Source organism: Dendrobates tinctorius, unplaced genomic scaffold, assembly GCF_039654945.1.
Source record: "Dendrobates tinctorius isolate UK_male_01 unplaced genomic scaffold, ASM3965494v1 ptg000113l, whole genome shotgun sequence".
NCBI classification, from domain to species: Eukaryota; Metazoa; Chordata; class Amphibia; order Anura; family Dendrobatidae; genus Dendrobates; species Dendrobates tinctorius.
Window position 1 is genome coordinate 1,878,629 of NW_027361781.1, and position 23,830 is coordinate 1,902,458.

Genomic DNA, 23,830 nt, shown 5'->3' on the forward strand with positions numbered 1-23,830 from the left:
GGCCCACTGATATCTGAGCGCTATGTGACAGGCTCGATGGCACAGCTGTGACAAAAGTGACTAGAGGATAAGGGAGATTTTGAATCTCTGCACACACTTTTGGACACTGGATGGACACTTTTGGATTGTGTGAGACCCACTGATATCTGAGCGCTATGTGACAGGCTCGATGGCACAGCTGTGACCAAAGTGACTAGAGGATAAGGGAGATTTTGAATCTCTGCACACACTTTTGGACACTGGATGGACACTTTTGGATTGTGTGAGGCCCAATGAATATCTGAGCGCTATGTGATAGGCTCGATGGCACAGCTGTGACAAAAGTGACTAGAGGATAAGGGAGATTGGATTGCTTTTAAAAAAGCAGTTTGCGGAGCAGTGGGTAAACAGCAATGCAGGAATGTCAGGAAGCCTTAGAAGGCAGCCCAACAACCAACACCACTGATACACCACTATATAGCCTCCCCTTGCACTGCACACACAGTGACTGGTGTGTTGTGCAGGCCAAATCGCTAGCAGCAGAAGCAGTTTTTTTGTCTTCTTCCCTGCCTAACGCTCTCCCTACAGAATCAGCAGCAACCTCTCCCTATACTAAGATCGGCAGAAGTAAGATGGCGGTCGGCGTGCACGCCCTTTTATAACCCCTGTGACGCCCACCAAAGCAAGCCAATCACTTGCATGCCCTTCTGAAAGATGGTGGTGACCCGTGCCTATGTCATCACGTTGCCCACAGTGTCCGTGGATCCTGATTGGCTGAAAAAGAGCGCAAAACAAACTTTTGAAACGCGACTTTGGCGCGTAAGTCGCCGACCTCGTGGCCGACCTCATCCTAGGGTCGGGTTTCGTCTCATGAAACCCGACTTTGCCAAAAGTCGGCGACTTTTGAAATTTTTCGATCCGTTTCGCTCAACTCTAGTCGTCACTGGTCCTCACTGGCCGTCAATAGTCGTCACTGGTCCTGTCTGGTCCTCACTGGCCGTCAGCCATTCTTTGGTGGGATGTGAAGGCGGCTGCAGCCGCACAGTCGAGATTATTAGTGACCTGGGGGCCATATGGTTTAGTAGACCGGGCCCATCCTCAGAGTCGGGGCATGTTGGCGCACTGGGGGTCGCTCCTGTCAGGTGGTCACTATGGCGGTATTTATTTGGAGTACAGACAGCTTTTATTTCGGGGGCAGCCTGTGTATATTTGGGTCTCTGTCCTCTGTATTTGGGGGGCAGGGTCTGTATTTGGGGTCGCACCTTTCACTTGTGTTGGTAGTGCACCCCCTACAGGCGGCAGTGCCAGCAGCGGGGAGATTCTGCAGCAGTGCACACACCGCCACTCCCGTCATCCCCCGCGCACAGGCTGCGGCAGCTGACGGTCCCACTCTGCAGCGGAGGCTGCGTCAGGTTGTCATGGATACAGTGTCCGCCAGTCTCCGTCTCACCCCTTTTTCCCAGCAGCCATTGCGCATTAGTCTCTGAGTGAAGGCATCGCTCCGCCTCCTTCCTCCCGAGTCCTCCAGCTGTGAGGCGGCTCCTGCATCGCTCTGCCCGGGGAATCCGGAGACATCCGCCACCATGGTGAGTCCTGGCGGAGAGGCGGCCGTGTCACAGCATGGCGGAGACTCACCGGAGCAGGGAAATGCGGGGAGAGAGAAGGCTCCGGACTCCCCGCGCTCCGCCGCCTGGGATGCGGCCATTTTATACTGGGATCAGCTGTCATGTCTGTCTGCACTGCAGCAGCTGAGCGGGGCCGGAGGGGTGCGGGGCCCTGACATTGCAGGGGAGCCCTGGAGGGAGCAGAAGTGGCGGCTGTCTGTCCCACACACTGCTGGCTGCACTGCCCGGCTCCGTCCTCACCTGTCTCTGCTAATGATGTCACTGTGTGATGGCAGCAATGACCCGACTCCTCACTGATCACATTACTAACCCGCTGCTCCCACAGACGACCAGGTGCACTGCCAGCAGGTACACCAGGGGCCCCGTGACTGACAGCGGGTGGAGACATCAGGCAGGGCTGAACACACTATCAATTACATCACTTATCCTGTATTATACTCCAGAGCTGCACTCACTATTCTGCTGGTGCAGTCACTGTGTACATACATTACATTACTGATCCTGAGTTACCTCCTGTATTATACTCCAGAGCTGCACTCACTATTCTGCTGGTGCAGTCACTGTGTACATACATTACATTACTGATCCTGAGTTACATCCTGTATTATACTCCAGAGCTGCACTCACTATTCTGCTGGTGCAGTCACTGTGTACATACATTACATTACAGATCCTGTATTATACTCCAGAGCTGCACTTACTATTCTGCTGCTGCAATCACTGTGTACAGACATTACATTACTGTTCCTGTGTTACCTCCTGTATTATGCCCCAGAGCTGTACTCACTGTTCTGCAGGTGCAGTCACTGTGTACATACATTACTGATCCTGAGTTACCTCCTGTATTATACCCCAGAGCTGCACTCACTAATCTGCTGGTGCAGTCACTGTGTACATACATTACTGATCCTGAGTTATATCCTGTATTATACCCCAGAGCTGCACTCACTATTCTGCTGGTGCAGTCACTGTGTACATACATTACTGATCCTGAGTTACCTCCTGTATTATACCCCAGAGCTGCACTCACTAATCTGCTGGTGCAGTCACTGTGTACATACATTACTGATCCTGAGTTATATCCTGTATTATACCCCAGAGCTGCACTCACTGTGTATATACATTACATGGTGTCTGTGCCTCTGGTGTTTATGCCCCCTCTCTGTGCCTTTGTGTGATAATAGTGCCCTGTTTGTGCCAATAAAGAGATAAGCCCCTTGCTCTCCGCACATGTCTCCCCCCCCCCCCCCCCCCGTGAGCGGTGACCTCATTAGGCTTCCTGTGGTCTGGCTGTACTCACGCGTCAGTATAGTGACGTCATCCTGCCCCTTGATGGTGTCGTGCTGTGGGCCAGAATAAGTAAAGTTAAATCGGCAAACTTGCCGCTATTTCAATGGGACCTCTGGGCCTGCTTCTGGCTAATGAGAAGGTCAATGTCCCGTTCCGTATTTGGTATCATTGCTTCCTAGGGATTCCAAATTGCTATTAGTAAAATACCAACATATATACAGCGCTACAAAAACAATATAGCAGCAATAAAATAGCCCACACAGAGACATACAGACTGCACTGCCCATCAATGCAGCCTGATCATGGCCCATATTGGCGGAACTCCACTTGTAGCTCAGGCACAGACTGGTGTGGTGCGAGTCCCCAGTAGGCAGGTAAATGTCCCCAACAGGCAGCATAGCTCCCCAATTGGCATGATAGATCGGACCCAGTGTTAAAAAAACAAACAAAAGCCAAGACTCGCCTATGTCCCCTGCTGCTCTGAAGAGGCGCTCGCTCAACTCCGTCTTCTTCTGGCACAGGCGGCGTGACGTTATCAGGCCGTGCGGGCAGTGTGGTGACAATCACATCGTCTGTGCTGCATACAGAGGGCCGCGCATCGCCTTCCCTCGCCGCCTCGTCGTTCCACCTGCGATTACAGGGCCCGCCGGCATTGAACTGTAGTCAAGTGCAATGTCTACCGGCCCTGGGGCCGGATAAATGTCCTTGGCGGGCCGCATGTGGCCCACGGGCCGTAATTTGAGGACCCTTGGTATAAGGTGTATGGGGGCTCCGGCCAACTAATGGTGGGAGAGATGCCGATTTCAGACTGCCAATTGCATTGTTTTTCCAGATGTATTGCACTGAGCGCATGCTCCTGTGTGCAGGAGAGACGGCGGGGATGGCCGACTGCCAAATGATCAGCCGAAGCTTAGTTCAACTGCCAGCCATCTAATGTGTATGGGGCTGTCTGGGGGTCCGGGGTGTGGTCACGTACGCACAGTCTCCTGTGAATGTGTGTATTGGCAGTCCGATGTCTGCAGTGTAATCACTCGGCTCCTCATTACTCATGTCACCGCGTATGTGTTTGTTGCCACAGGGATCCTTTTTTTTTTCCTGATGTTGCTCTTTTTGGATGCCCCTCTCAGATATTGGGTGGGGGGTTTATAGGGTGCCCCTGGGCCCTTCCTATACAGCTCCAATATGTGGGTGAAACTTCCATTTAGGTAAAGACTGTGGCATGATGGGTCCCTGTGTTTCAGCAGAAGTCTTGACCCTTCAGCCTCCTGGCTCAGAGGTGGTGGGGTAAGGTTTACGAGGGGACCTACTCGTTTCTTAGAGGGTCTGCAATGAATCACATTGTTGTACGCTGTTGAAATGGGTTTGGCGCAAATTCTCCAGATGGGTATATTGTGGAGTAAGTGGCTGCCGGGTGTACTCACTTCTGCTCCTCATGCCACTGAAGATCAGATGGGATCTTTATAGGGGTCCCCTATGGATGGTGAAGGATCTCTTGGTGAGGCAGAGTGTCCTCCATATTGTCTCTCTGACCGCGTGTTTTGCAGAGAAACGTAGTTTTAGTTTCTCCTGAACACTAACTTCCATTTTGCCTCCATGACAGGTGAACTTCACCGTAGACCAGATCCGAGCGATCATGGACAAAAAGTCCAACATAAGAAACATGTCTGTGATAGCTCACGTCGACCACGGCAAATCCACCCTGACTGACTCTTTGGTGTGCAAAGCCGGCATCATTGCTTCTGCCCGAGCCGGAGAAACGCGTTTCACAGACACGCGCAAAGACGAACAAGAACGCTGCATCACCATTAAGTCTACGTAAGTTCTTCCAAGTGCGGTCAGTCCAGCCCTGCCCCGTTCTGCTGAGGCTTTCCTACTTTTGTTTGCCCCTGTTTTTCCAATAGAGCTGATTAAAAATCTTTTATTGTGTCGTGTCTACAGCTCCACTGCTGAGCTGTGTGTCACCGTGGTTACGGCTGTGTCTCCATGGTTACAGTGTAGAAACGAACCCTGTGTAGTCAGATGCTGTAGGCTTGTGTGACTTTATTTACTTTTGCCCCTTTTATTGATAATTCACTGGTCAACATAAAAAAAAAATCATCAGCAATGGTAATCTGTCTGTTTTATGGAGTCTGATGTGCTTAGTTTTGCTCTATCACATAAAGTTTCTGAGAGAGAAGTATTTTTGTTATTACGTTATTTCTGCGTTTTCAATGTTTATGGTTTTTCCTATGTTATTCCCTATTCTTTGCTTGTCTTAATTGTGAATTTTCCTACAGGGACAACATCAGTAAAGGTTTTAGTGATTTTTATGGGAAGTAGTATTGACAGTGCAGTCAGCCAATGACTGCTTCTCGGAAAGTCACATGTTATGGGGAGGAGCGGTTATGAGGCGGTAAGATTTCAGTCAGAAAGGGATGGTGATGGCAGCAAGGACTGGTATGTGAGACACTGACAGGAGACAGGCGTCTACAGGGATCTGAGCCCTGCCACAGGGAGATAGAAGGGAAGGCAGCGGACAGCCGCCATTGTGAGAGGATTTTCACTGCATTTCTGGGAGGGCAAGGTCGCCTCAGAGGGAAGAAAACCGCTCAGCCACTGAGGTGTAACTGAGTGAGGGTCTCCACAGAGGGAGAACGTGAAAGCGGCCAATATCACTGAGAAACTGCCTGCCTGCAAATGTTCATCTGTAAGGAATAGGCTGACCCGTTTACCTCACAACTGTATATAGTTAACTACCAAATTATCTCCAAGAAAATCCGTTCTAAGGCTGTGCCCACGTTGCGTTTTTTTTAAGCGTTTCCGCGGCGCTTTTAGACTCGCGTTTCTGCCGCAGAAACGCTTAAGAAAAGCATCCCATATAATCATAATTGAATCCGCACATGTTGTGCTAATGGTGCCTTTTTTTCCGCTGCGGAAACGCTTAGCGGAAAAAAACGCAGCATGTTGATTGATTTTGCAGAAACGCACTCGTTTCTGCATACATACAATTGTATTGCAAAAACGCATAGGAAAGCGCTACATAAAACACATGCGTTTTCCCGGGAAGAGGGTGTGCGTTTCCACTCAGGAATATTCTGCTTCAAAAACGCAACGTGGGCACATAGCCTAAAGGTTCTGATCAGTTCTTAGGATCATGGCGTGCATTAAAAGAGGTCTGGATACACAGGATGAGAGCATTATACTGCCTCTGTACAAATCTCTGGTTAGATCGCACATGGAGTACTGTGTTCAGTTTTGGTCACCAATGCTCAGGAAGGATATAATGGAACTAGAGCGGGTACAAAGGAGGGCAACAAAATTAATAAAGTGGAAGGGGAAACTACAATACCCAGTGAGATTAGGAAAATTAGGATTATTTAGGCTAGTTTCACACTAGCGTATGGCAGAGCTGCGGAGGGCTGCAGACTTCCTCCATGAAGCTCCGCTCACTGCCGCACCTCCGGTCAGCTCCGCCTACGTCGGCATGCAGCCTTCGTACCCTATCTTTAGCATTGGGTACGCAGGCCATGCCGATGCCTCCGCATGTGTCGTTTTGATGGTGCGGCAACTGCAACAAAATGCAACACATTGCGTTTGGAGGAGGTGGTGATGGCCAACTCAGTCGAGGAGTTCAAGAGAGGCCTGGATGTCTTTCTGGAGCGTAACAACATTGTATCTTACAGTTATTAGATTCTTCACAAGGACGTAGATTTGGGGATTTATTCTGACGGCATATAGGCTGAACTGGATGGATGGCTGCCTTTTTTTTTTTTTTTTTTGGCCTTGTTAACTATGTAAATACAAGTTGCCTCTGTCATCTCTGGGGAAATATCTACATATAGTCTGTCGGCTCATCGCTTTTTTTAGTGTGTCACCACCATTGAACTGAACTTACTCTACTGTTTGATCTGATTTAAAGGAGAAAAATGCCCGACAGCGTATCAGTCGTCCAGATTCTGCTATGTGTGTGGTTCTTTTACACCAAAAGGCCAAGTACGTTCAGTCACTCATGATATTAAAAAGATGCACCAGATGTACTTTAAGTGTCCAGTTGGTGATCAAGACAAAAGCTGGACCCCTCATGCGATATGCTCAGGTTGTTTAAATGGTCTTTGTGACTGGTTGAATATGAAGAAAGTGGCGATGACATTTGCTGTTCCCATGATTTGGAGAGAACCCAAAAATCATAGTGATGACTGCTACTTTTGTTTTGTCAAACTGAAGGGCTTTTCTACAAAGAACAGACATAAGATTACCCTGAACTTGAATCTGCAATTAGGCCAGTTCCACATGATGGCACCTTGCCAGTTCCTCTACCACCATTGTCTAGATTGGATGAAAATGAAGTAGAATAGGAAGACTATGGAGTTGAAGCTACTGGCGAAGACATGGAGACCTCAAGTCAAGAGGAGTATGTACCTGATGGAGCAGCTGAGCAGCCAGAACGCTTTACTCAACATGAATTAAATGATCTCATCAGAGACCTTTCATGTCAAAAGATAAAGCGGAAATTCTTGCATTTAGGTTGAAACAGAAGAATCTTCTTCATGATGTCAGTGTGTTATTACTGAAACAGAAGTAACACTTTAACACAATTTTTCACAGTTGATGGACCAAAGGTGCACTGTAACAATGTGAATGGCCTCTCTGAAGAACTGAATCCAGAGGATTTTGTTGCAGATTGGCGATTGTTTATTGACTCATCCCAGAGAAGTTTGAAAGCAGTGTTACTTCACAATGGAAATATGAAACCATCAATCCCTATTGCTCACTTATGTCATCTAAAAGGCAAGTTATGAAAATCTGTCAGTTGTTTTGGATGCTATATAATATAAGCATCATCAGTGGAATATCTGTGGAGATTTGAAAGTGATTGGTCTGCTAATGGGGATGCAAGGAGGTTTCACAAAAGACTGTTGCTTCTTGTGTATATGGGATAGTAGAAATACAGTGGAGCATTATGTTCATCGTGATTGGGGATAGAGAAACATCTGTGCTCCAGGTAGAGACATTGTTCAGCATAATCCTCTAGTTGCTCCAACAACAATCTTTCTTCCTCCACTACATATAAAGTTGGGATTGGTTAAAAACTTTGTGAAAGCCATGGCAAAGACAAATTCACAAGGGTTCCAGTATATTTCACAGAAATCCTCCAGCATTTCACCAGCAAAACTGAAGGAAGGGGGATTTGTTGGTCGTCAGATCAGACACATCATCTCTCATAAGCTCTCTGAAGGAACTCTACATGATAAGGAATTGAGATCTTTGAAAAGCTTCAAGTGGATCTGTGAAAACTTCTTAGGAAAATAAAAATCTCCAGAATTTGTTGAAGGTGTTGAGAAACTAAGTGCATGCCAGTGTCTTGGATGCCGCATGTCTCTGAAAGTTATAACAAGAGAACATAGAATGGCAGATTTGCAAAAATTCTCTGCAGCCAAAAATATGGCAGTAATCAGCAAGTGCTGAACAACAAATACAGGGTATTTAGTCGATATGTTTTTTTGCAAAAAAACGTATACCAAGCTGCCTCACCAACGTCAAGGTAACCCGTGTCGAAGCAGTCCCTATCTAATGTATTTAATACCTGAACATCTGAACAGTGTCTTGACATGAACAGGATTCAGACAGGCTGCTCCACAGTGTGGGCTTATGGTCTGAGACAGCTCTTTTGTACACCTCACACAGGAGAGGGGTGGGGTCTCCCAAACCATGCTAAGCAAGGAAAAAATGGATTAAAAACACATGTGAAGTGCACAAATGTGAGTTCGTCATAAAATTGACACACTCAGTGCTGGAATGAATGTGTCGCATGGATTTATGTCTTTTTACATCAATTAAGGAATTTCCTTTTAAAACAGTGTGGGGGCATCACAACACATTAGGAGACCCCAATCAGAGGACTATAAAACATCCGGACTCCTTATCTATGAACTGGTCCAATGTTTATATTTATGTTTCTCCCTCTCCCATATTGATAGTTCTGCTTCACGTCACTTGTCTTATCTATTGCATTTTTTCTAGGCTGTATTGTGCATAAATATGTGACTTCAGATTTTGTATTAGTCTAGCCTGATGAAGAGACCTGAGTAGTCTCGAAAGCTTGCAATGTGTTACCATCTTTTCAGTTAGCCATTAAAAGGTATCAACTACTGAGGACTCTCAATCCTGAATATTTTTCTATCTACTGGCTAACACGGTACAAAGATATAGACTAATGTCAAGCACTTTTAATTTCTGCTCATATTTTGGTTTCTATTTTGCATGTGAAATTATTTTGGTTCAATAAAAACTGTTTTGTAAGGAAGTATTTTTTCTTTTTGGTATGTAGATTACTATTTTCTTAATGTCGCCAGTATATTTCCTATACCTTATAATAATTTATTTTACTAATTTATATAGCGCCATTAATTCCACAGCGCTTTACAGACATTATTGATGATGCTGCTCCATGAAAATTATACATGCTACAGATAAACTATATACATTTTTGAAATCGGGACAAAAAGACGAGTCAGAAAAGTACAAAGTCTCCTGCGCTGATTACAAAGAATATTTTTTTTGTAGACCTGTGTAGCCTACAGACTAGTAGAGCAGGGGTGACTGTCGGAGCGGCAGAGCAGGGGTCACGGGGTGACTGTCGGAGCGGCAGAGCAGGGGTCACGGGGTGACTAAGGGCCCCGTCACACATAGCGATCTCGCTAGCGAGATCGCTGCTGAGTCACAAGTTTTGTGACGTAACAGCGATCTCACCAGCGAGATCGCTGTGTGTGACAGTGATCAGCGACCGGCCCCCCTGCCGGGATCGCTGTTGGAAAGCCCTGGACATTTTTTTGGTCGCTGGTCTCCCGCTGGCCAGCACGCATCGCTGCGTGTGACAGGCGGGAGACCAGCGATCAGCTGGTAACTAAGGTAAACGCAGGGTTTCTAAGCACGGCGTTGTGCTTAGAAACCCGATCTGTACCTTAGTTACCAGCGTGCTGATGCATGGAGCTGGTAACTAAGGTACACATCGGGTTTCTAAGTGACGCACGTCCCTTAGAAACCCGATGTGTACCTTAGTTACCAGCTCCCTGCATCAGCGCGCTGGTAACTAACGTACACAGCGATGCCGCGCGCTCGGCGTCGCTGGTGCTGATCGCTGGTGAAGCTGCCTGTTTGACAGCTCGCCAGTGATCATGTAGCGACTCCCCAACGATCCTTACACGTTGATATTGTTGACGGGATCGCTGGTGAATCGCTGTGTGTGATGGGGCCCTAAGTAACACATGAGTGTCTAAAGGGTAATTGCTACCTAATGGTATCTCATAGGCCACACATGATCCGCTTCACGTTATTTCTTTTCTGCCCAGCAGGCTATCTGCAATGCAGGGAGCTTCTGCCGGCTCTGGTCTCTGCCACCGGCAATGGCTGCCTGTGCTGAAGATTAACTTTGCAGGGGGCTGGAGTGTTTGTCCTCCATTATTCTTGAGGTAGATGGGGATTCCGGAGTTCAGGCTCCCAACAATCATTTTGTGATTGCATAGCCAATCCCTTTAATCTGACTACATATGGTTTGACTGTAGTCTGCAACCATAGCAACACATAGAGCTGCTTAGGGGCTGTGTGCACAAAATGTTGAGCAGATTTCCATCTTTTATTACTTGCTTCTCGGGTATGTGTATGTATTATTTCACGTGACCGTGTCCCCGTCTATAGTCATATACCGGGCGCAGCGGAGTGGTGAGTTCGTTATACATGTTGCTCAAGCACTATATGAAACATTGACGGCTCCTTTTTTTGGAGTTGCTATTTATGCATTTCCTTTCTGTATTGTAGAAGTGTCATGGCGCGCTGGGTTATTCGTTCACACACGTTTCAGCCTAGCGCAGTATAGTGGATGGAGGACTTCTCTGTGGACGAGCTGCTGAGTCAGGAGGGCTTCACCCTCCCCTATGCTGTAGGATTAGGTGTCTCCATCGCAAGGATACATTTCGCTCTTGTGACTTTATTTTTGTAGCTGCCCTGTGCCGGCAAAGGAACGGAGTCCAAGGCAATAAGCTGAGGGTATTTTTAGACTCTGCCTTCATTTACAGAACAAATTTCACAATCTGGGGGCTCGTGTGTCCAATATCAGACGGAATAACTAATCGTACACTGCTCTGCCTGTCCTGGTCCAACCCATTCTGCCAGGGACACTTGTACTAATCTCCATGCCCAGAAATGTCTGCTCTCAGGACTGCAGGAATCCTAAATCCCACCAGCTCTGGAGGCAGAGGACCTTCACATGTTCAGGAAAATGATTATAGTTCAGCCTGGCTCCCCCTCACCCCAATCCGTAGCGCCTCTTGCCTATAGATGTAAAAGTAATCTTCAATTCCGAGCTCATTAAAGGGGCTATTCCCATCTTCAAAAATGGATATTGCCAGATAGTACTTGTAAATACAAGCAATTTACTACTTATTAACCCCTTCCCGACCTTTTACATCTCGTAGGCGTCATGAAAGTCGGTGCCAATCCGACCCATGACCCCTATGTGGTGTCATGAATTAATAGCCCCCCTGCGGGTTGGGTGACCGGGGTCACTGAAAGGTCACCCGACCCGCACACAGGACCCTTTGTGCTTCACCCCAGGGGGCGTGGCTTAGCCCCCCATGGCTACGATCGCTCTGAGTGGCTGTTATCAGAACGATTCTAATATTTCACCAATGAAGTTTGGTGAAATATTACAATCCAGCCATGACCAATGCTGCAATAACATCTGACATGGCTGGAGCCCGAGATCCAACACCCCACTACCACCACCACCGACTGACGAGGCCGTTAGCATCTGCTCCCCTTCCCTCCGCCTTCCAATTCCCCCCCCCCCCCCGCACCTCCCATGTCCCTCTGGGTGTCCCGCCGCCATCTTGGAAAAGGGCGGGCGCATGCACAGTGCACCCCCCGGAATCTGCCAGCTGCAGATTCATTCATTTTGATCATTTTGATTTCGAAATATGAAAAAAAAAAAAAAAAAAAAAGTAACCCCCCCCCCTTATCACCCCCATAGGCAGGCACAGATAATAAAATAAAGAAAATATTTTTATTTTTCCATTAGGGTTAAGATTAGGGTTAGGCTTGTGGTTAGGGGTAGAGTTGGGATTAGGGTTAGGGGTGTGTTGGGGGTTAGGGTTGGAGTTAGAATTGAGGGGTTTCCACTGTTTAGGCCCATCACGGGGTCTCCAAACGTGACATGGCGCCACCATTTATTCCAGCCAATTTTGCGTTCAAAGTCAAACAGTGCTCCATCCATTCCGAGCCCCGACGTGTGCCCAACCAGTGGTTTACCCCCACATATGGGGTATCAGTGTATTCAGGAAAAATTGCACAACATCGTTGGGGGTCTAATTTCTCCTGTTATCCTTGGGAAAATAAAAAATTGGGGGCTAAAGGAATTATTTTTGTGGAAAAAAAATGATTTTAAATTTTCACAGCTCTGCGTTATAAACTTCTGTGAAGCACTTAGGGGTTCAAAGTGCTCACCACACATTTAGATAAGTTCCTTGGGGGGTCTAGTTTCCAAAATGGGGTCACTTGTGGGGAGTTTCTACTGTTTAGGCACATCAGGGGCTCTGCAAACATGACGCCCGCAGACCATTCCATCAAAGACGGCATTTCAAAATGTCACTACTTCCCTTCCGAGCCCCAACGTGTGCCCGAACAGTGGTCCCCCCCCCCACACACACACACATGGGGTACCAGCGTACTCAGGACAAACTGGACAACAACTTTTGGGGTCGAATTTATCCTGTTACCCTTGTGAAAATAAAAAATTGTGGGCTAAAAAAAATCATTTTTTGAGGGGGAAAAAAAGATGTTTTATTTTCATGGCTCTGCGTTTATAAACTTCTGTGAAGCACTTGTGTAGTGAGCACTTTGAACCCCCATCTAGATAAGTTCCTTGGGGGGCCAAGTTTCCAAAATGGGGTCACTTGTGGGGAAGCTCCAGTGTTTAGACACACAGGGACTCTCCAAACACGACATGGCAACCGCTAAATATTCCAGCATATTTTCCATTCAAAAAGTTAAATGGCGCTTCTTCCCTTCTGAGCCCTGCTGTGCGCCCAAACAGTGGTTTATGACCACATGTGAGGTATCGATGTACGCAGAAGAAATTGCCCAACAAATTTTAGGATCCATTTTATCCTGTTGCCCATGTGAAAATGAAAAAACTGAGGCTAAAAGAAAATTTTTGTTGGAAAAATTAAAATGTCCATTTTTTTCCTTCCACGTTGCTTTAGTTCCTGTGAAGCACCTGAAGGGTTAATCTTCTTGAATGTAGTTTTGAGTAGCTTGAGGGGTGCAGTTGTTAGAATGGTGTCACTTTTGGGTATTTTCTGCCATATAGACCCCTCAAAGTGACTTCAAATGTGATGTGGTCCCTAAAAAAAAATGGTGTTGTAAAAATGAGAAATCGCTGGTCAACTTTTAACCCTTATAACTTCCTAACAAAAAAATTTTGTTTCCAAAATTGTGCTGATGTAAAGTAAACATGTGGGAAATGTTATTTAGTAACTATTTTGTGTCACATAACTCTCTGGTTTAACAGAATAAAAATTCAAAATTTGAAAATTGCGAAACTTTCTAAATTTTCACCAAATTTCCATTTTTTTCACAAGTAAACACAAAAATTATCGACATATATTTACCACTAACATGAAGCCCAATATGTCACGAAAAAACAATCTCAGAATCGCTAGGATCCGTTGACGCGTTCCAGAGTCATTACCTCATAAAGGGACACTGGTCAGAATTGCAAAAAATGGCCAGGTCATTAAGGTCAAAATAGGCTGGGTCATGACGGGGTTAAAACTTGTAGCCGTTCTTGAGATATTAACACTTTTTTTTTTTTCTGTTAACAGCTAGTTGCCTTGGAGACCGACCACCGTTGCTAAAAACAGAATCTGGGTAGGGCTCACAAGGTGGCCAAGATGGCGGGTGCATGCTGTTACTGCGCAGAAACTATGCCGGGAATAGAGGGGTAACTGCATCCTCTTGCGATCCTAGCCAACGTGCAATGCTGCTCATGGGTGCAACAGAAAAGAGCTTGTAAGCGCTGCACTGTTGTCTAGCTGCAGTGGTTGGTCTCCAGGGTAGCAAGAAATAAAAGAATTGTTTATCTCAAGAATGGCTGCAAATTTTAATAAGCAGTAAATTACAAAATTGCTTATTTTTAAAAGAACTAGCTGAACATATTCCTCAATGGTAATGGGGGAATACCCCGTTTAGGGTGCTCAAACATCCTCAATAGTTGGTCTGACCACCTGTGGTCTTTCTTGATGCTACCCAAAGCTCTGGTTAGATTTTTGATGTAGAGGAAAGAGTAAGATGCTGTTGGCCATCTCTGATGGCAACTTATAAGTTTTTATAGTTCTACCTGTCGGTTACTTTACGTAATCTGGCAGGGAAGAGTCGCCCCCATATTCATCACATTTGGACAGTGTACGAGAGGGGACTGGCCATCATTACTGTTTCTTCTTTGCCGCATGATTTCTGTGTTTTCCAGATTTATCCCGTTACATCCTTACATTGTGCCCTGTACACTTCATTCTTTGTGCCAATGCCACATCTCTGTGCCCTTTTGGCTGAATTAATAATATGGAGAACGGAGGTCCAGCGTCTATAACAGAATGCTGGATATCTCGGTATTCTGCCCCGTGCGTGGGTGCTGCTCTCATCAGGCTCTTGTGTTTTCTCTGTAGGGCGATCTCCATGTACTACGAGTTATCAGACAACGACTTGGCTTTTATCAAACAGTGCAAGGATGGCTCTGGTTTCCTTATAAACTTGATCGATTCCCCCGGGCACGTGGACTTTTCATCAGAAGTGACGGCCGCACTCCGTGTTACAGACGGCGCACTTGTGGTCGTGGACTGTGTATCAGGTAAGATGTGCTGCTCAGCTGATCCCGTTCAAGACACCCCTCAAGGGTCCCGTATCTCTCCTTCTCTGCACTTGGGGCCACGGCACCCTTTGTCCGTCGCTCCTAGTGATCGTACACTTGACACCTTTCCTGGGAACTCCCACAATCTCCTTCTGTCCTTGTCATTATTCCAGCCAGCCCGCCATGTTCTTATTACTTGCTGCACTCAGATTACATTCACTTCAATAGAAATTGATCTTTTCCATTTGAGAACTATGTTGGCACGGTACACGGAGCTGTGCTATCCCGACTCCACACGCTGTTTACATCTGGCCACTGCCGGACCTGCAAGCCAACGTCGGACCCCACCGATCTAATGTTGATGACTTATTTCATGGATCAGTTATCACTATCTGAGTAGTGAACATCCCCTTTAAGTCAAGAATTCAGCCCCCCTAGGATTATTTGAACTCATTTTTGGTAATTTACTGTATGAAAAGGATGGCTATTGGCTAATCCTAGATCATCCGTGGCCATAAAGGGGCTGTCTGCCTGCCAGCCATGTGCTCAATATGTAAGGTGTATGGGCAGTGTAGGGTTGGATGCTAATCGAAATTGCTGGAAACCCCTTTGCGACGGATCCCATTTTCGTTTTTGCGTGTGTTTTTCACTCCCAGAGCCATCACTTTTTTTTAATTTTTCAGTCAATATGGCCGTGTTGAAAAAAAAAAAATACATTTTGCGCCATTTTCCGATACCTGTAGCGTCTCCATTTTTCATGATCTCTGGTTGGGTGAGGGCTTATTTTTTTCATGCCGCGCTGACGTTTTTAACAATACCATTTTGGTGCAGATACGTTCTTTTGATTGCCTGTTATTGCATTTTAACGCAGTGTCGAGGTGACCAAAAAAACATAATTCTGCCGTTTTTAATATTTTTTCTTGCTATGCTGTTTAGCTATCAGGTTAATTATTTTTTTTCTTATTGATTGTGCGATTCTGAACGTGGCGATACCGAATATGTCTGTTGGGTTTGTTTTGGTTTTTTTTATTTTGAATGGGGCAGAAGGGGAGTGATTTGAACTTTTGTAATTTTTTTTATTAATATTTTTAAAAAAATTTTTAAACTTTTTGGCATACTTCAATAGCCTAGCTGCCATAACTCAATCGCCTCTGCTACATAGAGGAGGTCAGCGCTCACAGCTATCCGGCATCAACAACCATAGAGGTCTCAAGAAGACCTCTGGTTGTCTTGCAGACACACCGGTGACCCGCGATCACGTGACGCGGGTCACTGGTGAGTGTATTTCCTGCATGACGGCCGGAGGCGCTTGTTAAATGCCGCTGTCAGAGTTTGACAGCGGCATTTAGCTAGTTTATACCCGCGGCTATTGCGGGCACATGTTAGCTGCTCAAAACAGCTGACATGTGGGCTCCGGCGGTGAAGCCGGGACATCAAAGGGGGAGATGCGACATGCGCTGTAGTAGTACGGCGCATGTCGCAAAGGGGTTAGCTATCAATCTCAACCGAACGCGCGCCATCCCTCTTCAGAGTCGCGCACTTTAGAGTTATGAGTACTTCTCACCAATCCCTTTACATTTTTGCACATTTGTGAACGCTCCTCATGTCTTATCCTCCATGTTTTTTGTTTGTTTGTTTTTTTTTTTTTATATGCCTACTTTGTTTTTAGGTGTTTGCGTTCAGACTGAAACGGTTTTGCGACAAGCTATTGCTGAACGGATCAAACCAGTTCTCATGATGAACAAAATGGACCGAGCGCTGCTGGAGCTGCAGCTGGAACCCGAGGAATTGTACCTGACCTTCCAGAGGATAGTGGAGAACGTCAATGTCATCATCTCTACGTACGGGGAGGGAGAATCTGGCCCCATGGGCAACATCATGGTGAGGTGACCTCCGGCTTCTAGCTCCGCTGTGGGGTCCTGTTTCTGCCAGTAGGGTGCAGCTTAAACCGCAGCCTCATCTGTAATACCCATCATACTTTTATATCTGTAGATCGACCCGGTGATCGGCACGGTCGGCTTTGGCTCTGGTCTGCACGGTTGGGCCTTCACCCTCAAGCAGTTTGCAGAAATGTACGTTGCCAAATTTGCCGCCAAAGGCGAGAAGGCCCAGCTCCCTCCAGCAGAGCGAGCAAAGAAAGTGGAAGACATGATGAAGAAATTATGGGGAGACAAGTATGTAATGGTATAATGACCTCAAGGGATAATGGAGGGGGCTGGCCATAAATACATCTCATAGAAACCAGCAGGGGGGAAGTGGAGAAGTTGCCTTGGTGGGTAGGAGCCTAAAGCGAGCGGTCAGAGACTTCACCCTGATGACGCTTTCTTTAATCTTTTGTCTTCAGGTATTTTGATCCTACATGCGGAAAATTCAGCAAAACTGCAACCAATGCTGACGGAAAGAAGCTGCCGCGCACCTTTAGCCAGCTCATCCTGGACCCCATATTCAAGGTAACGGATGTCTGGTTGGCATCTACTGCACCACATTGTGCGCTGCGCCTCCTGGGCACTTTGTCACTTGCTGCCATTTACCCTCCAGATATTCGACGCCATCATGAACTTTAAGAAAGAGGAGACTGCCAAGTTGGTTGAAAAACTGGACATCAAGCTGGATGCTGAGGACAGAGATAAGGAAGGAAAACAACTTCTCAAGGTAAATGTCCTCCTCCACTGACAGACTATGGTCCAGACCCTCCTATTAAATACGTATGAACACCTATGGACGCCATAAAGTACTGATTGAGTTACAGCCTGTATTATATAGTCCTGAGCTGCACAATTCTGATGGCTTCAGAGCAGAACTCTCACAGCATCCATTTCTGGCTGTATACGCTGACAAGCTTCATTGTTATACAAGTCTGATGTATGGAAAGTATTAGCTGACCCAAGGTGGTGAGGTATCCAAATGCTTATTACCTGTTGCTTTTCTGCTGGCTGTATTTTAGACAGTGCAGCTCTGAAGTATTATAAACCAGGCAACTCAGAATGTGATGTATGTACACAGTGACTCTAGCAGATTGAGTGCAGCTCTGGAGTATAATACAGGACGTAACTCCGGATTAAGTACAATTTAAAGGGAACCAGATTCATGCTGCCTAAACCAAAATACACTTTTTCGTCCGTTTTCTCCCAGCAGAGGTGGGAGAAGACTGATCTATATGTATACTTTCTCTGAAGCTTTCGAATGTTTCAGATGAAAAAAATATACCTGACTTCAAGTGTGCAGTCAGGATCTGATTCCTGCTGCCTGTGGTTTGGGCTGCGTGAAACAGAGGACGGATTACCTGATAGTTTCTTGGTAAGAAGAAGTTATCGCCTCTCCACAGGTGGATGATATATGGACACAGTAAGTCCAGCAGCAGAATAGCAAGGTCAGCTCTGAAGTTAACACACAATCGGCTTTTTTTTTTTTGTAAAATATTTTGATCGGTATGAAATAAAAAGGGCTTTCAAAAGTGGTCACTCCCAAAGAGGACCCCTCCTGTACATCATACTGCTGTCCCTGCTCAAATGAATTTGCGGCCTTTTTCTTGACATCTATGAATGGAGCAGACTGCCGTGATGGCCGGTGGGGGCGGCGCTGTTACTCTGTGATCGGATTATCCGCACTTGGTATACAGCTCCCCCTCTGTACACTCCTATGTAATCACCACTTTTATTACTAATTCATCTTTGTGGGTGGAAATGACGACAATTCTTCATAGTTCTTACATGGGGGGAATGCTGCTTTTGTGTTTTGTTTTGTTTTTTTCCCCTTCATTAAAGTAAGAATGAAGCAACTTTGCGATAGCCTTGACTGAAAATCTTCTCGTATTGTGTATGCAGCTCCCATCCGTGTCCATCCCTCATTATGGTTTGCAGTTTTTGGATCCCCCCCAGTTTTGTGTCAACTGGTTACCATTAGGGGCAGATGTAAATGTTTGCATTGGAGCTGTGTACATCATACGGTCAGCTTGGAGATCTAATCTGTGTGTTGTTACTACAATAACCAACCTCTCTCCATGTTCTTTTAGCCATTAATTTAGGATTATCCAAATAAACCAGAGTAATCTACATCCGGGAATTATTATGGGATGTCCAATTTTATTTTATTTTTTTTTCTCCCCTCACCTAGGAAGACAGCAATAATAAGTCCTTAGTGACAGGCAGGAAGCTATTTTATTTCAGGCCCTGTTACCCCCGAGAGCCCGCGGATGGGAAATGTAAGCAGACGTCGCCCTGGTATTCGGCAGCACAAAGGTGTGACCATATTCGACTTATAGGGGTGCAGCGGTGTAATGGGGGGGGGGTCATATTCTCACCTGACACTATAGATCAGGCTGTGCCAGTTATCACTCCTGCACCATCATTAAAGGGTTTCTCCGATGCCGGTCTCTTCCACATTGGAAGGTGAGGGTCACTGATGACATGTTCTCGATATGCTGCACAGCCGGAAGGAACTGTGCGATGGAATCGGGTGCGTGCACACTTTATTTAGCTGGCGTGCTGCCACCTTTTTGATGGCACGTCATCAGCGTTGCCAATGTGGAGGGGAGAAATCCTTTAATCACCGGTCCTGAAACATGGCTGCCAGTCACCCCTGGTCCTGCTACTGCACTCCCTTCACTTGAGTGTCAGAAGCAAAAATCCGAGATTGTGACGTGTTGTAACGGTGAGGATACGCCCCCCCCCCCCAGGGACCCTTTATTTTTTTTTTCTTCTCTCCCCCATTAACTGGAGAATACTAAAGGCATTTTGTAATATACATCTGTTACACAAACGCCTTCATGTGTCACTTGTCTGCCGGCATCACTAACACTTACTGAATTATTTTCTTTTTTTATCCTCTAACATTCTCTAGCTCTTCTTCTTTTCTCTCTGTGGACACTGACGACTTTTCTCTCTGACTTCTGTCCTCTATGGTTATGACCTGCTGCTCTCTGGCACTAACATATTGCTGCTTTCCTGTGCTGCAGGCCGTGATGAGGCGCTGGCTGCCGGCTGGAGAAGCCTTGTTACAGATGATCACCATCCACCTACCCTCCCCGGTCACAGCGCAGAGATACCGGTGTGAGCTGCTGTACGAGGGACCACCCGATGATGAGGTTGCTCTGGGTAAGAGTGGCCATTGTGGCCTTTACTAAAAAACAGGGATTGTCCACCCCTTTGTAAATTTTATTTAAAAAAACCTTGCCTCCATCGCAGAAGGACAGCTCTAAATTTCCTACATCTTGAATCTAAGGAAATATTTTACCCTCTGTATAGGTGTGAAAAACTGTGATCCCAAGGGTCCCCTGGTGATGTACATCTCTAAGATGGTTCCCACGTCCGATAAGGGGCGATTCTACGCTTTTGGTCGTGTCTTTTCTGGAATTGTGTCAACCGGTCAGAAAGTGCGAATTATGGGCCCCAACTACACTCCAGGCAAGAAGGAAGATCTCTACTTGAAGCCTATTCAGAGGCAAGTGCTCCTCTGCCTTGTCCCAGTTACTTAATGCGGTGACTTTCTAAGCTCTTGGATCTTCTCCTTTCCCACCTTGCAGGACCATCCTTATGATGGGGCGTTACGTCGAGCCCATTGAGGATGTTCCTTGTGGCAACATAGTCGGTCTAGTCGGAGTTGACCAGTTCCTGGTGAAGACAGGAACAATCACCACCTTTGAGCATGCCCACAACATGAGGGTGATGAAATTCAGCGTCAGTCCTGTCGTACGTGTCGCTGTAGAGGCAAAGAATCCTGCAGACCTCCCGAAACTGGTAGAAGGCTTGAAACGTCTGGCCAAGTCTGATCCTATGGTTCAGGTAAGTGGAGAACCATCAAGAACTAGGACCCATTATTATATTTAGCTTTTACAGAAGGAAAAATCGTTCCAAAAACAAAGATTGGGAAAGATGGTCCATCTCATAAACTAATCTTTCGGCTGATACATTTTATCGGTTTTCTAGAATATTTGACCATGTAATTCCATCATAAACTACAGTTTGTTTTCTTTGTTTTCAGTGTATAATTGAAGAATCTGGAGAACACATCATTGCAGGGGCCGGGGAATTACATTTAGAAATCTGCCTTAAAGACCTTGAAGAAGATCATGCATGTATCCCCATCAAGGTAACATGCCAGTCATTTCTGCAGACAGATGAAAAGTTTGGTCTGATCCTTGGTTTTAAGGTGTGCATGTAAATGTCCTACTACAAGAATCTGTGTATTATTCCAACATAAAGGGTTATTTCCAGTTACACAGATGGATGTTGTCGTGTAGTTCTCGTAAGAACAAGCGCCTTTGCAATTTACTGCTGATTAATATTTGTAGCTGTTCTTGAGATATTAATTTTTCTGTCTAACAGCAGTGGACGGTCTCCATGGCAACCATCTGTAAACAAAATAAAAGTATTATCTTAGGAACGGCTGAACATTTTAATAAGCAGTAAATTGCAAAATGGCTTGTATTAACAAGCACTATCTGACAATACCCATTTATGAAGCTGGGGAAAAATCCTTTAAGACTTCTCTTATTTGGACAGTTCCTCTCAGTAGAATGGTTCATATCCAATTGCACGATTTCCGACTGTTAGAACACTCAGTTATCTGATTTGATTTTTGGGTGGAACTCGAACAAATGTTCAAAGCCCCTGTAGCGCCACCAGAGAAGAAATTAAGTATTGTAGAGTACTTCTTAAAATTAGTGGAAAGATGTGCCAGCTTCTCAATATGGTTGACTGGGAAAAAAAAGTAATCGCTGACATTTTTATTACAGAAATCGGACCCTGTTGTATCATACAGGGAGACTGTTGGTGAGGAGTCCGACCAACTCTGCTTATCTAAATCCCCCAACAAGCACAACCGTCTGTACATGAAGGCCCGACCTTTCCCAGACGGCCTGGCCGAAGACATCGACAAGGGAGACGTCAGTTCCAGGCAGGAGTTGAAGCAGCGTGCTCGATATCTGGCAGAAAAGTACGAGTGGGATGTGGCCGAGGCCAGAAAGATCTGGTGTTTCGGTCCCGATGGAACCGGACCCAACATGTTGGTTGACATCACAAAAGGCGTCCAGTACCTGAATGAGATCAAGGACAGCGTTGTGGCTGGATTCCAGTGGGCCACCAAGGAGGTTTGTGTCATTCACTTGTGACAGGTGACCATGATGACTATCCCAGGTTGGCTTTCTCCTGCCTTTTCCACCCCAGCAGGATGTTTTACATTGGCATAATGTTCATCTTCAATGAGGATAGGCGCAAGATACACGTGCACTAAAACTTTACATGTTCTGCCCCTTCTGATAAATCTGAGTATTTTTCAATATTTCTGTGCAGGGAGTTCTATGTGAAGAGAACATGAGGGGTGCCAGGTTTGACATTCACGATGTCACGCTGCATGCTGACGCAATTCATCGTGGTGGTGGCCAGATCATCCCCACTGCTAGGAGGGTATTGTATGCCGCTGCCCTGACAGCCCAACCCAGGCTCATGGAGCCTATCTACCTGGTGGAGATTCAGGTGGGTCTCAGATAATCAAGCCCTCAGTCATGTCTTATTTCTCCAGCAGATACGTTTTAGAGCGTTTAAGTGTTGGCGAGTATTTGCTATCTTGTCACCTTTTTTATTTGCACAGTGCCCAGAGCAGGTGGTTGGAGGAATCTATGGCGTACTTAACAGGAAACGAGGACACGTCTTTGAGGAGGCTCAGGTGACTGGAACACCCATGTTTGTCGTGAAGGCTTATCTCCCTGTCAATGAATCCTTTGGTGAGTTCTTCCATAGCTAGACTTTCAGTTCAGATGTTTCACACAGAACTTTTATTGTCAATGCCAAACAGGGAGTAGATATGCTCCTTCACCAATATACAAACGTTGTCACAATTGTTGGTTCCCCTTGTTTAATGACAGAAAAGCCCTCAATGGTCACAGAGATAACTTGAATTTGACAAAAGTAATAAATTAAAAATCTATGAAATTGAACAAATGAAAGTCAAACATTGCTTTTCAGCCATATGAAATATGTTGGATGTTCAGCATAGTTGTGCAGACAGAATATGTGGCTGTAGAGGCAGATTTCCAGACATTGCCAGTCATGGAATATGAGAAGGAATATCTGCACTGCTGATTATTTTTTTTTTTTCATATTTTGTGTGTTTTTGCCTTCTCTTGTAGGTTTCACTGCGGACCTCAGATCCAACACTGGAGGTCAGGCCTTCCCACAGTGTGTATTTGACCACTGGCAGATCCTGCCTGGAGATCCATTTGATACCACTTCTCGCCCATCCCAAGTGGTGGCAGAAACCCGGAAACGTAAAGGTTTGAAGGAAGGAGTCCCAGCGCTGGATAACTTCTTGGACAAATTGTAAACATCATCTTTAAATATAATCTGACCCACATTTCTGATGAAACCAAAATCATGACAAAGAGGCCATTTCTCTCAGCTGATCCGAACACCATGCACATTGATCGTCCCCCTCCCTCAACAGAAAAGTAAAAAGACACTAAAAAAGGAAAAAATAAAAAAAATATAAATGTGTATCGTCACTTGATTTCTATGTAAGGTTGCTGCACGCTAAAGCATGCCTCCAGACATCCACATGTCGTGAGTAGGGGTATTCGTTCGGTAAAGCTATTTTTCTTTTTCTTCAAACCTGATATTTTATATGACTGCTGCCTAATCAGGGCTCATCCCCCCCCCCCCCCCCCCTTTCCCTGGTTAGCAAGGTTTCAAACTTCAAAAAGTCATAGTCTGAGTACAGACCCTGGTGCAGATCTTCAGACCCAAGCTCTACAGTCAAGTATATGTAGATTTGGATCCTGAGACTGTGAACATTAGTTACTCGGGACAAGAAAGTCTGATTGGGTTTGCTGATGCTACAGCCAATAGACCAGAATTCACACTCCAGAAAAGAAGGAAGACCACGTAGATATTTTCTAGAACGGAAAAGGTTGGCTAAGATCCATACTAGGATAGCAAAAATGGTTGTTAGCCATACTGTGAAAAAGGCTAAAAACTTTAGGATGGAGTAAAGGAACATGAAGAATAAACTTGTCCTGGTAATCACCAAAAATAAAGTTCATGATAAATAGGTTGATCAAAAGGGC

General features: G+C 45.8%; 1 protein-coding gene across 1 annotated transcript; it reads left to right on the forward strand.

Moving 5' to 3' along the window:
- Positions 1 to 1,412: 1,412 nt before the first annotated feature.
- LOC141100991 (elongation factor 2-like) lies at positions 1,413 to 23,261 on the forward strand. Its single transcript, XM_073589768.1, has 15 exons — positions 1,413 to 1,565; positions 4,495 to 4,709; positions 14,591 to 14,772; positions 16,442 to 16,653; positions 16,765 to 16,946; positions 17,117 to 17,222; positions 17,311 to 17,424; positions 19,727 to 19,865; positions 20,016 to 20,211; positions 20,294 to 20,552; positions 20,752 to 20,859; positions 21,506 to 21,859; positions 22,062 to 22,244; positions 22,360 to 22,492; positions 22,898 to 23,261. Exons 1-15 carry the CDS (start codon positions 1,563 to 1,565, stop codon positions 23,089 to 23,091), a joined length of 2,580 nt encoding a protein of 859 aa, XP_073445869.1. The 5' UTR covers positions 1,413 to 1,562; the 3' UTR covers positions 23,092 to 23,261.
- The last annotated feature ends 569 nt before the right edge of the window (positions 23,262 to 23,830 follow it).